This window comes from Meles meles, chromosome 2, assembly GCF_922984935.1.
Source record: "Meles meles chromosome 2, mMelMel3.1 paternal haplotype, whole genome shotgun sequence".
Lineage (NCBI taxonomy): Eukaryota > Metazoa > Chordata > Mammalia > Carnivora > Mustelidae > Meles > Meles meles.
In genome coordinates, this window is record NC_060067.1 from 181,918,674 (window position 1) to 181,933,112 (window position 14,439).

A 14,439-nucleotide genomic window follows, 5' to 3' on the forward strand; every position below is an offset into this window, starting at 1 on the left:
TCCTTTAAAAGTTTGGTAAAATTTGCCATTCAAACCATTTGGGCTAGGGAATTTTATTCCAGAGGTTTTTAACAGCTCTAATTTCTTTAACAGTCGTACAACTATCCAGGTTATCTATTTCATTGTAGGTGAATTTTGTCAGCTTGAAGTTATCGAGGAATTGAGTCTGTTTCCTCTAAATTACTGAATGTACATGGACTGAGTTATTCAGTGTTTCTTTATGATTCTTTTAATGTCGGTTGGGCCTGTAGTGAAATTCCTCTCACTCTTCTTATTGGTAATCTCTGTATTCCCTTTTTTTTCTTGTGAGAAGTTTCTATCCATTTTATTGACCTTTTCAAAGAATGAGCTTTTGAATTCTTTGGTTTTTCTCTTTTGTTTTTGTTTTCTATTTCATTTCACTTATACTCTTATCTTTATTTCCTTCCTTCTGCTTCCTTTTAGTTTATTTTGCTCTTATTTGCTTCCTAAGGTGGAAGCTTAATTACAGCTTTGAAACTTTTCTTTTATTCTAAGTATTTAATGCTCTAAATTTCCCTCAGAATTGCTTTAGCTGCATCCCATACATTTTATATGTTCATTTCATTCAGTTCAAAATATCTTCCAGTTGACCCTGAGGCCTCCTCTTTGACTCATGGGTTACTTAGTAGTGTGCTATTTAATCTTTGAGTGTTTGGAGACTTTCCTGCTATCTTTCTGTTATTGGTTTCTAGTTTAATTCCTTTAAGGTCAGAAAACACATTCCATACAAGCTGAATTCTTTTAAATGTATTAAGGTTTGTTTTATGACCCAAAATATAATCCACATTTGTGAACATTCTATCAGTACCTGGGAAGAATGTTTACTCCACCATTGTTGGGTGGAGTTTCTGTAAAAGTTAATTGGATCCAGTTTGTTGGCAGTCCTATTCATTTCTATCTTCTTACTGATTTTCTGTCTATTAGTTCCATTAATTACTGAGAGATGTTGAAATCACTAACTATAATTATGGATTTCTGTATTTCTCCTTTAACTTCTATCAGTTCTTTTGTTAAGTATATACACATTTAGGATTATGTGCTCTTGAATATGATGGTTAACTTGATATGTCAACTTGGCTAGGCTATGGTGCCCAGTTGTTTGGTCAAAGACTAATCTAGATGATGTTATAAATATTTTGTAGATAGGATTACCACTTCCAATCAGTGGTGATTACCTGATAATGCTAAGTCTCATCCAATCAAATGAAGGCCTTAAAGAGCAAAGACTGAGGTTTGCTGCACAACAAGGAACTATGACTCAAAAATATTAACACAGAAATTCTGCCTGACTTTCCAGCCTGCCAGCTTGTCCTACAAATTTCAGCCTTGCCAACCCCCACAACTGCCATCAGCCAATTCCTTAAAATCAATCTCTGTGTGTACGTATGTGTGTGTGTATCTCTGGAGAACTATGATTCATTGGTAAACTGACCCTTTTACCATCATGTAATGTCTTTCCTTATCCCCGGTAATATTCTTTCTCCAAAGTCTCCACTGTCTGATATTAAAATAACAACCCAGCTTTCTTTTGACTAGTGTTTTCATGGTATATAGTTGTTATCCTTTTATTTTTAATCTACCTATATAATTACACTTGCGGATTTCTTATGGGCAGCATATTGTTGGGTCATTTTTTTCCCCCAAGTTTACTTATTTTTAAATAATCTCTACACCCAATCTGGGCTCAAACTCATGACACCAAGACAAGAGTCACATGCTCCTCCGACTGAGCCAGCCATGCTTAGTCATATTTTTAAACCAATTCTAACAATGTCTGCCTTTAAATGGTGATTTTGGACCATTTACACTTAATATAATTATTGATACATTTAGACTTAGGTCCACCATTTATCTATTTGTTTATCTAGTTTGTTTGTCTATTATCTATTTATTTATTTGTAAAGCAAAATAATATTGCTTGCTTTGTCTTATATTTAAATAAATTATTTTGTTTTTTAAAACTGTAATACATATCATTCAACAAAAACTCAATTAAAAATTATTTGAGGGGCCCCTGGGTGGCTCAGTCAGTGGAGCATCTGACCCTTGATCTCAGGGTCTTGATCTCAGGGTCGTGAGTTTAAGCCATCTGTTGGGCATGAAGCCTACTTAAAAATATATATATTTGAGAAGGAAGAGAAACAAAGACTTTTAGAATCTCCATCTAGAAGGAAAAGATCTTTACCTGGACCTGCAATTATCACAGCATTTTTCAGTTCCCATAATACCCACGGAGGCCTTTCGTAGTTGTTTGTCTTCAAAATGAGACAAGATGAGTCTACCCAAGAGAAAATTTTAAATTAAATAAAAGAACAAAACCATATATGTTAAAATCATTGCTTAAAATCATGAGGTGAAATCATCACTAATTGATTCACCTGGGATCTCATTATCTGGCTTCAGTTTACTGAGGCACAAAGAGAGTTACCTTAAAAATTCAGCACATATGTAATACCAACAAAATACTGTTTCTAAATATTTCTAATTATTTTGCAAAACTTTTTCTTAAGAGAGCATCCTTTTTTTTAAAGAGCACCATTCTTAAATCTGTTATTAATTAATATAAAACAAATAATACCTACTGTCGCCTACACCTTCTGGAATGAAGATATTTTTCCATCTTCGCCATCATCTTTAATTTGTATAATCGAAACTTTTCATTGGGAATCTCACTAAGGCGATGCCTGTCAATTACAAATATCACAGGAATATATAAAATTGCATTAGTGATTTTGTTATTTTTACATTTATTACTGTTTACTTTTCACAACCTATACCACCTACACATCTATCAAGATAAAAAAAAATTCTATCATCCTAGAAAGTTATATGTCCCTTTCTAGTCAAGTCAATGCCCCCATAAGAGGCAAGCATTTTTCTAACTTCTATGAAAATTACTTTTGAAAGAATTCTATATCTATATTCAAGCATCAATTTTTTAGCTGCCTTTGAAAAAATTATTATAAACCCTAAAAAGTTTTTCATTTTGATTTATATGCTACATGTTTTTTGGCAATACTCCCACTATATATGAATTTTTACATTTTCCCAGTAAAAGGTTATTGTTCGTTTTATTTTATCTGAGAAACTAAAACATACTGAAAGAGGTTCAAATCCAAATATGAGCCTTAGTCCCTATTTGCTCTTCAGAGGATTTTTTACCCCCCCGCCAAAACTATCCCTTTGTACTATAGTCTATTTTGGGACACCAATAAAACATCAGAATTAAATTCTTCCTTGAACAATTATAACTCATTTTTTCTATAATACTGAATTTATTTTAAAATTGTTAGCACTAGACATGTTTGTCTTTAAAAAGTTAATTCTAGTTTACTGGGAAGAAATTCCATGAATATCAGATATCAGAAGATGATGCACATCTTTCCAAGAATTCTTTCAAGAAAAAATAGAAGTCTGAGTTGAGTAGATTTCAGATATTTCAAAAGAAAACAATGTTTGCATGTAAGCTCTAATTGATAATGCTGATCCTCATCAAAATGGACCTCACTAATATTATGACTATTCAAACTTCTGACTGATAAAAATACCTCCGTACAATTCTCAAAGATGACACCAACAGGGAATCCAGTTAAATGACTTCTGGAAAGTCTGAACATACAAATGATCACTTATTCAAAAACATTCTTGTGATTTGACACCACCAACCACCATGCCTTTCCGTATAATTTACCCAAAAATCTCTTCCAACTATTGACTCTAGTTCCCCATAATCTCATTCTTCCTAGCCCGTGCCCTAAAAATTATAGTTGACCATTAAACAACACAAGTTTAAACTTCATTGGTCCACTTACATGTGAATTTTTCAATAAATACAGTATAGTACTGTATATGCATTTTCTCTTATGATTTTTTAAAAATAGCATTTTTTCTCTAGTTTATTTATGGTAAGAATACAGTATATAATAGATACAGCATATGAAATAAGTGCTAATCTACTGTTCATGTTATCCATAAGGCTTCAAGTCAACAGTAGGCTATTGGTAGTTAAGTTTTGGAAGAGTCAAAAGTTATATGTAGATTTTTGACTACCTGGGGGAGTCAGCACTCCTAACACTCATGTTGTTCAAGGACCAACTATAGTTCTTTTTTCGCTTTATTTATTTGTTTAGCTCACCTCTTTCTCCTCAGGAAGAACAAAGAAAACAAACACCTACACTTTAAGTACTATAGCCTCCCTTGTATTTGGTTCAGATGGCCTACATTTAACTTCTCATTATCAGTGTCAGTAACAAATCTGAAAAAATAAAATTACAAGTCTCTAAAAGCAAATCTAGTAAATATTTATTTTACTTTTGGGACTATTAAAGTAAAATATTCCACAGAATAAAAATAAGTTGAAAAGGAAAAAAATTCTAAAAGCAACCCATAAATACAAATCAGATGGGACCAGATGGAAGAATTATTAAATTGAAATTAACCTGCAAATTATTCCCTTTTTAAAAAGTTCACAATAACATTGGGTTTGACTGTTTAATAGCAAATGCAGACATTGAGATGTTGCCAATCTCAATGCAGTTGGATTGCTCAAAGCAGTTGCAACTGCTTCTGCAATAAGAAATAAAAAATTACATACTTACACTGATGACTGGACAAGTTTCTTCTCTCAATCATAGCATTCTAGTATAAGATACACTCTAAAAGTTTTATGAATTACAGTAATCTTTTGACTGAGAACAAGCAACTCCATTTATTCTCAAACTTTGTTTCTTCCAAAAGAAGAGATCTGTCCCAAGGATGACACAGATCTAAATCCTCACTGAATTCTCTTTTTTCATGATTAACCCTGTAGGTTTAGTATTTCCCTTAGGATGGATGCAAAAAACAACCTGTCTTTACTAAAATTCAAGTATGGGTTTTCTGGCACCATTATTTGATTACTAACCACAACTACTTCCTGTGAAATCTTAAAGAGATAACCATTTAATGTATCTTTTGAAACCAAGATGCCTTCAACAGATGAATGGATAAAGAAGATGTGGTCCATATATACTATGGAGTATTATGGCTCTATCAGAAAGGATGAGCACCCAACTTTTGTATCAACATGGATAAGACTGGAAGAGATTATGCTGAGTGAAATAAGTCAAGCAGAGAGAGTCAATTATCATACGGTTTCACTTATTTGTGGAGCATAAGGAATAACACGGAGGACATGGGGAGATGAAGAGGAGAAGTGAGTTGGGGGAAATTGGAGCGGGAGACAAACCATGAGAGACTGTGGACTCTGAGGAACTAACTGAGGGTTTTGGAAGGGAGGGGAGTGGGAAGTTGGGTGAGCTGGTGGTGGGTATTGTGGAGGGTACGTACTGCATGGAGCACTGGGTGTGGTGCATAAACAATGAATTCTGGAATGCTGAAAATAAATGTAAAAAATAAATTTAAAAAAATAATAAAAAAATAAAGTATCTTTTGAGACGCAGACAAATATCAACTATATCTACTGATAAACCTGCAAAGTCATAGTATAAAACTCCGGCTGTTAAGTGTTTAGCACCTCTAGTACAATATATAAATAAATCAGAATTGGTAGGAATCAACATATGTTTGATACAACCCCAAATTTAATAGTATCAGATAGACCTGTTCTCTATCCCAATTATCTTAGTTTATAAAAAGCTTTTATATAGGCGACCGTCAAAAGAAAAACAGTAATTGTTCTGTTTAAGGGGATGGTTTTATGAACTCTGGGTTAAGAAACAAAAGCTACCACTGTTCTTTAAAGAGCTTAAAATTTACACCAAACGTTTTTATCTAATTAATCCCTGTTCTTCTTTCATAACTCACCCTATCGCTTCTTGAAGGAAGACTTAACGTGAACTTTTTAACTTGGTAAATACGCAATCTAGTATACTCTTTCTTACAATTCACCTGTCCTTCAAAGTACTTAACACAGCTGTAATTTTTACAAAGATTTGCATAATCTCTTTTTAAAACTCTTTTGGTTATTGAAATTGTCAAACAATGTATCTATGAGTATCTATGTATCTATGATATATATCTGAGTATCTATGTATCTAGATGTATCTAGATGTATATCTGAGTATCTATGTATCTAGAGTTGTGGGTACATACTCTGTATGTATATACATACAGAATCACAGAATCTGTGATTAAGATCTGCCATTTCCATTATACTCTCTGAGAGCTCTCTGAGAGCAGGCACCATATCTGTTTTTATTTATCACTGTATCCCCAGCATAGATCATAATGCTTAAAACACAGCGGGCATTCAGAACAAAACATTGCTGAATGATGAATAAAAATAAAAACTGTATATTGGATAGGTACTCTCATCATTATAATAATATGAGCTAATATGTCCATGCAAGAGCTCAATTTATTCAGCAACATGGATATGCATTTTGAAAATACCTCATCTTAACAGCCGCATCAATTACCATATATAGGGTTTTTCCCCTGAGATATTATCCTCCATTCCAATATAAATCTCATAGAACTCAAGTACCAATAAAAGACTTGCTTCATGTTTAAGCAGAATGATCTTCCTACATTTAAACACTGAACACTTAATGTTTTTCATGGCAGTCAATCAGTACAGTGAATGGCTAGCTATAGTGCAACACGAGTATTCACACACAATCAAGGAGAACTGGCATGCTTTCACAGAACTAACAAAAGAAACAAATGGTAAAGAGAGTCAAACAGTAAAATTCACTTGGAATAAGCACCATTGTAGCACAGGAAAAAGGAACCAATAACAAAATAAATGCTATCTGAAGAAAACTATGGCTGCAGACATATCAAAACTCGAGAGGACCTGGGGAGAAAAAGAGTTTGTCCATGCACAATATTAGGAAATCACCCATAGGATCCATGTTCCATTCCCAGTATAGTCCTGATTGAGTTAATTCTTCACACTAGATGAGGTATAGCTGAAATCAGGTCATCTCTGGGTGGCAACACTTAACCACAAAGGTTCTTACATGTCCTCTGTTTTGCTGGTTTTAAATGCACTTATACACATTACTTGGAATTTTGGATGCAGCTTCAAAATACTTTCAAATCTTATATGGAAAGAAAGAAATCTGCAAAAGTAAAAGCAATAAATGTTTTTACCTGTTTAAGTTAATGTCTGCTGGAGCCCATAGTACATGACAAGAACTCTGAAGTCCATCACGGCCAGCTCTCCCAATCTCCTGGTAATACGATTCCATTTCTTTAGGAGCACCGTAATGAATGACTTTGCGAATGTCGGCTTTATTAATGCCCATTCCAAAAGCTATGGTAGCTACGACACACTGAGAATAAATAACAACATAGTTTGACAAATATGTACCGGAACCAAAAGCTGACATCTTTACCTTCTGGCAAGAGTAATAATTAGCTCATTAACTAAAGTCCCTGGCATGAAACTGAATTTAATATAATCTCAACCAACACTTATAGATCAAAAGATTATCTGCTCAATTTATGAATTAGAGATTGTTAACCCTAAAATAGGATTTCTATTTCCTCCCTATAAAAAGTAGCAACTAAAGTGGTCTCCCTGAACACCTATGAGTGAGTACAAGACACAAAATAGATTCTTAAAATACTTACTATATTAAAAGGGACTTCATGTTATTATGAAGTTTCAAGAGTCCTTACCTGATGACCAAGTATCTAAATATTTTCTAGCATTATTCCAGGATGGAAGGAAACTTCTCATTAAAGATGGTAAAGTGGAACATGAATTTATCTCTGCAACTTTAAAAGATACCTAACATATATTAGCATACTGAAATGATAATTACATCATTGGGAGAAATTTTAGGGAAGAATGAGTGATAAGAACATAAAAAAAAAATTTTAAGTATTAACAGTAAAAGAAGATGTGCAATAAAAGTAACTATAATATACTACATGGCTTAGAGATAAAAAGCATTTACAGAAAAATATATATATTGATCTAACCAAATTATGTTAATATTGGGAGGAATGGGGGTTAGAAATACATGAACAGTGTAAGCAGAAGGGCAGGAAGGGGTATGAAAGGGAGCTAAACTTTCACTCCTCATAGTGGGAAGTCAATAGACAATGCCTACATCTAAGAAATAAAAACTAATAATAAATTTTAAAAATCTAATAAATAAAAACTAAGTAGTAACAGTAAGAGCAAATCATTGCACAATCTAGTGGTAAACACCAAAAGAATAAACTAAGAGAGATGAAAATAGGAGACAGAAATGGGGAAGGAAGGAGGGGCTGATGTTCTCACTGAAAGCACTGTAGAAGTAGCTAGTATTTTAAACTGTGCGTGTATAACCAATAAAAGTTAAAGTGCAATTACAAAAATCTATTAAGATGGACCAAGAATAGAAGAAAGAGAGAAAGAAGGGGGCAGAGAGGAAGAAAGAAAAAGAAAATGCTAAACAGATAAAGGGAAGTATAAGAAAACTGAAAGAAAAAAAACCATGGAAATAGAAATTTATTAAGAAAAAGCTTTAAGGGGTGCCTGGCTGGCTCAGTCGGTAAAGCACTGACTCTTGATCTTGGGGTTGTGAGTTCAAGCCTGAAATTGGATGTAGAGATTACTTAAAAATAAAATCTTAAAAGAAAAAGCTTTGAGTGAATAAATCTGGGTCATTTTGCTATATTTGAAAGTGAATAAGCAACATAATAATTTTAAGGTCTTTAAAAATGTATTTGATTCAATTTTCTTCCAGCTTAGTTGACATATAATACTGTGTAAGCTTAAGATGCATAATCTGATAATTTGATATACATATACACTGTGAAATGATTACCACAATAAAGTTACTTATCACATCCATTACCTCCCATAGTTACCATTTGCAAGTGTGTATGTATGTATGTATGTGGGTGAACATTGAAGATCTAATTTTCACCATGTGATCCTGGTTTTGTTTTTTTTTTTTAAGATTTTATTTTTAAGTAATCTCTCCACCTGACATGGGACTTGGAATCTACAACTCCAAGATCAAGAGTCACATGCTATACTGACTGAGCCAGCCAGGCACTTTTGTGACACTGTTTTTCACCTTCTTCTACAGATATGATGTTCAAAATACCATTATAAACTCTCCAGTGAAAATAAAGTATTTTATCAAGTAATTTATTCACAGACTCATCTCAGAAAGAAAAGAATCTGAGACCTTAAAAAAGCAAATAAAATACAAAAGAACACGTAACAAAATCAGGACTAAAATTAAGAATGAATGGTCACAGTCTAAAAATGCAAATCTACATCTGAATATGGTTAGATTTGGTTAAGAATAGTAAGAAAAAATTTTTTTTTCTAAAATTATAAGATAGAAAATAGTAAGATTCTAAGCATCAGTCAATTCAAGACATGAAGAGCTAGGGAGGTGAGCTGGGAGGTGAGCTCTACTTTCAGGCCCACACCAAAGTATAAATCAACTTCAGAAAGACAGGAGAGTAAACACCTAGAATTCTGTGCATGTATGCATTCAGTAGGCACTCAATAAATAGTCAATGGCAAGTAATCAATTCCATGAGCACCAGACTATTCTATATAGATGAGGAAATGTATTTTTATCATCTTGAGGAGGTGTCTGAGAACTCTTGATGCAAATGTGAAGCTTACGAATTACTTATTATAATAGCAAAGAAGGAGTACATTGAGGCCAGTTGTCAGATACAGCAGAACCCCTAATGTCACTAGGGTGACAGCATCAATACTAATTTATTAATTTTCCTAATGTGCATAAAACTTTTTGACATCCTGCCTCAGAAAGGGAAAATACAGTGGCACATACATACAACACCTTTCTAGATATTAGGTATAATTGGTGATCACTGTGAGGTTTTTAAAGCCACATTTCAAAGCTTCAATGTTTCACTGAAAGCTGAACGTGGGTAGCAAAACCAGATGCATCCAACGAAGTCTCCCCTCACAATATAACAGAGAAAGTTTATAATCTCTCATATCTGTAAGAGTTGCTTCTACCTAAATGAGTAATTAATAATAAATCAAGATGAAAGAAATCATTGATCAGTTAATGGCTCAAACATCAATTGTTAAGATTCAGTAAGCAACAGCCAATAAATTTTATCTGATAATTGTCAAACTCCTGAGATAATAGAATAAAACTATAAACATTTTAGAATTTAGGTAACTCTATTTTAAGCAGTTGTGATAACTGTTCCTGTCTTTAGAAAGAAGAGAAAGAAAAAGAATGCTTTTAGGTAAGTATGCATTATAGCATGACAGTGCATAGTGAACTTTATAGTGTATATGAACCATACTTGAGGTAGGTTGTTTGAACAATGTTGGTTTGAGGATCATTACCAACTACAAAACTGGACAGAAAGGAAATGGAAGACCTTCTGAGCAGAAAATGCAAAGCAGAAGTTAAGTTCATGTCATAACTTGAGAGGAGGCCTAGTCCACAGGCTTGCATTAACAGACTTTGGATAGGATACTGACAGCATGAAGCTGTAAACCTTCCAACGTGGTCTGAATTTAAGTCCTCCTAAATATTCTGCATGATACCCACTAAATCAGGATTCCAATCACTTCAGCTTGGAATTATTACATTATTTCAATCATTACAGGAATCTCAGCTGGAACACTTCACAGTGACTTCGTTGATACCCTTTCTTCCTTCAGTCTTTCCTCTTCGAATCAATCCTGCTTAGGGCTGCTAATCTAATGTTTCTATAGTACTATGATCTTGCTCAAAAACACACATTAGTCTGTCATAATGGTTTTCAAACGCTATTCTGTGGAGCTCTGAGAACTAAAGAACACCCCCAGGGACTGTCTTGGGAGAATGGAAGTCTCTTGGATCTCTTTCTCCCTCACGTCAACTTCAACAAGAATTAATCCACTTCAATTTGTTTTACCTATTAGATGAAAATGAATTAAAAAATTAAATGAAAATTTAAATAAAAATTCTAAGGCTAAAGTGTTCTAGAAAAACTACAGGTACATTACATCAATCCCAGCCTGCCTCTTTGCAAGTTTTAAGGCCCTTCTCCATAACCTGGCCAACCAACCCATTCAACTTTTTTCCTCTGAGTCTCTAACAGTTCTTCCCTGCCTTTTCAACCTATACTTTGTACCTATCCTACTCCACACTCTCTTTCTTTCCAACCATTCCAAACTATTCCCAGTTTCCTAAACCCAGTATGTACTCTCCTACCACAGTGTCTTTGCAAATGCTAGTCCCTTTCCTGGGAATTCCATAACCAAGCCCTTTGCCCTCATCATGCACTGGCCTCACATACCTGACAAACTTCCACTTACTTGTTCAGACTCTGCGCTCAAACTGCTTCTTCCTGGTTGGATCATCACAACAGAAGCTACCTTAACAGCGAGCATTCCTTCTCTATGTACCTAAGCACTATGTGCAGTCTGCTCTTTGTACTCACCTGCAACAGTTTGTTCACCTGTCACCCGTATTATACGTTAATTCCCTTTGAGAGAAACTTCTTTATACTCAACACAAACAAGATAGAAGATAAAGATAGGGGAAATAAATATTAGAGAAACATCGGTTTCCATGGGGAATAGAGAGTAATGATGATGGATCTTCACACCTGAATTTCATCTCTCATGAAACTATGATGAACCTCTCTCCTTGATTTAACACTCAGGCCTGCATGGTATGTTCCACAGGCTAAGTTGAGCTTCTTAAGTTCAGCTGTAACTTGTTCTGTCATTTTTCTGGAAGGACAATAGATGATAGCTGGACCCTCAAATTCCCAGGTGGTACTAAAATCAAATAAACAAACACACACACACAAAGAACAAAAACATATAAATATATATATAAATAAATAATCTCAGTTTGAGATTATCTTATTTAATTTCCCTTTTCTTTTTAAAACTTTAAATTTCATTTGTTAAATTTTAATTAATTTTCTTTTTAGTAAAACACTATAAAAAGAAAGCATATAGAAAACAATGATACATTTAATTACATAAAAATTTGGAAAGTCAAATGTGGAAATGAATTATATTAAATCCCAAACACCTTCGACTCATCTTTTGTTCAAATTAAAGTTAAAACCAGAGACAAGTTTATTTAAGCAAAAGCCATTGATAAAAACTTAACAAGCTATTAGAAATGCAATTTCCATACTTCTAGAATGCAAAGCACTAGATGAAGGATTAGTCTTCATTTACATAAGAAAGGTAAGTGAATATTTACATAGGAGAATAGTCTTACTCTTTCTCATGATCAAAAAATTGAATTTCTATGTATGTTTACTAGAAAAACAGTAACTTTTTTGTAATATTAAAGATCATTTTTATAGTTCAAAGAAGTATTTACTAGTAATCTTGGGACTACTACAGAAAACATCTGTTTGAAAGTCTGTTTTAGAATCCTGTGCTTATTTATTAAAAATGCAAAGGATAGTTTCCAAAGAACATTTATTTAATATCTCAATATATTCATTTACGTGAATATATTATTTATACCAACTTAATCAATATTAAAAATGTATTATTTTAGATTTGGGAAAATTTTTAATTTTTACAGCATATATTCTGATACAATTTCAACGTTAGGAATTTATTTTACAAATATCTGCCAAAAGACACATATACACAAATATTCACAATAGAACTATATTAGTGAAAAGTAAATGTTCATCATTATGTACATTTACACTATGAAATATTAAGCAAACAATAAAAAATTACTGTATCTAAAAACCTTTAAGAAGGACTACGGCAAAAGTCATTGAAAACTTAAATAGAGGGGAAAAAATGGCAATAATTTTACTCCACAAGTTTTACTGAATAATCTACTCAAAGCAATTTTTTACAGTGACCAAATGGGCTTCCATAACAAAATGTCCCAGCAGATAAAGAAAAGAGAAAAAATACAAAGTTTTTTAATACACAAAACTATCATTTTTTATTAAGATTTATGTATTTGAGGGAGAGAAAAAGAGAGCACAAGTGGGGGAGGGACAGAGGGCGAGAATCCCAAGCAGACTTCCTGCTGAGCCCAGAGGCTGACAGAGGGCTGGACACCACAACCCATGAGATCATGACCACAGCCAAAACCAAGAGTTGGAGCTTAAACTGACGGAGCCCCCCAGGTGCCCCTCACAAAACTATCATCATTTTAAAAACATTTCTCAAAGAAGAAAGATTTTTCGCCAAAATGTGAACATTGTAATATCCTACATATTAGGGCCCTAATTTTAAAAAATCACAATATGCAGAAAGATAGCAAAAATGCTTTTTCTTAATAATGATAAAAATTTCCATTTATTGAAGATATTAAAATCCTATAAGTGCCTGTACCAATTAACAGAGCTTTAACACATGAAACAAAAATTGATAGAACTAAAGGGAGAAGCAGAAACACATCTATCTCTCATAACCGGAGATTTTAATCTTTATCTTAGCAAAGACACTTCAAATCAAAGGAAATATTGCCTAAAATATGGATATACTTCGTACCTACTCCTGCATAAAGTTAACAACAAAAACTGGAAGTGCATATCTGCACAGTACAGTTAGAGAAAAGAAGGGTATAAAGCTCAATGCCCAAACAGTGATCATTTATGAACAGTGATAAATGAAGAACAGAACCGGAAGATCTAAGTATTCTTATCTGACATGTATCTGTAGTGTTCAAATTGATGCTAAGACCATGTATCAAGTTTTACATTAAAAAAAAGTAGAAAATACACAAACATTTGAACTTAGTAGAGAAATCAGAGGAATAAATTTTATCTCTATTACAAAAGGATTCATTATTTCACCAAGTGGTTTATTAAACATTGTTATTTCCTCACAACAATTTCCTGCAAGGAAAGAAATCTATCTTCATCTAACCACCAAATTAGATGGATGAGAGAGGCTTGCCTATTCAATTTCAACGTATCATGAGTATAGAAAACAAATAAGGTCAGAATTTAACAAACAAGTTAGCCCAACGAATAGGGAAAAAATGGCAAAATTAAATAAAGAGAAGAAATAGAAGTAAAAGGCAACACTCTGAAGTCTTAATTACCCTTCATCTAATTATTGCTTGTTAAGAGGAAAATTTCTATTTGTCTAAAGTCTATGGGAAGCACTCTGACTCGCAGTGGTAGGTGCTACCATAACTCTTGGAGGACTGAAAATGGGTGCAAAATCTTTCTTGCTTTGCTCTCAGAAAAACCACTGACACAAATATAAAACTCTCAGATGGTCTTGGATGTTAGGCTAAGGAGTCTTGCTGTTAGTCCACAGGAAAGAGGGAGGCATCAGTGAGGAATGTCAAGACTCAGGGATGTGCTTTCAGATGATGAATCTGACAACTGTGTCTAGAATGCAAGGAACACTGAGGAGGAGGGAGGTCTATTAAGGGACATGATAACAGTCTAGGCTAAGAGACCCCCACTAGTATAATAAACATGAAAGATGGTGAGAAGAAAACATAAAACGACAATATAGTCAGAAAG

General features: G+C 33.5%; 1 protein-coding gene across 5 annotated transcripts in view; it reads right to left on the reverse strand.

The window, feature by feature from the left end:
- WRN (WRN RecQ like helicase) overlaps window positions 1–14,439 on the reverse strand; it is a 146,246-nt gene that overhangs the window by 45,319 nt on the left and 86,488 nt on the right. For all 5 annotated transcript variants that reach the window (XM_045989643.1, XM_045989634.1, XM_045989662.1 and 2 more), the window contains exons 20-23: window positions 11,569–11,743; window positions 7,120–7,301; window positions 2,604–2,705; window positions 2,207–2,299 (exon numbers count right to left, since the gene is read on the reverse strand). In XM_045989643.1, the coding sequence (XP_045845599.1) occupies window positions 2,207–2,299; window positions 2,604–2,705; window positions 7,120–7,301; window positions 11,569–11,743 (552 nt within the window). The remainder of the gene's footprint in view (window positions 1–2,206; window positions 2,300–2,603; window positions 2,706–7,119; window positions 7,302–11,568; window positions 11,744–14,439) is intronic.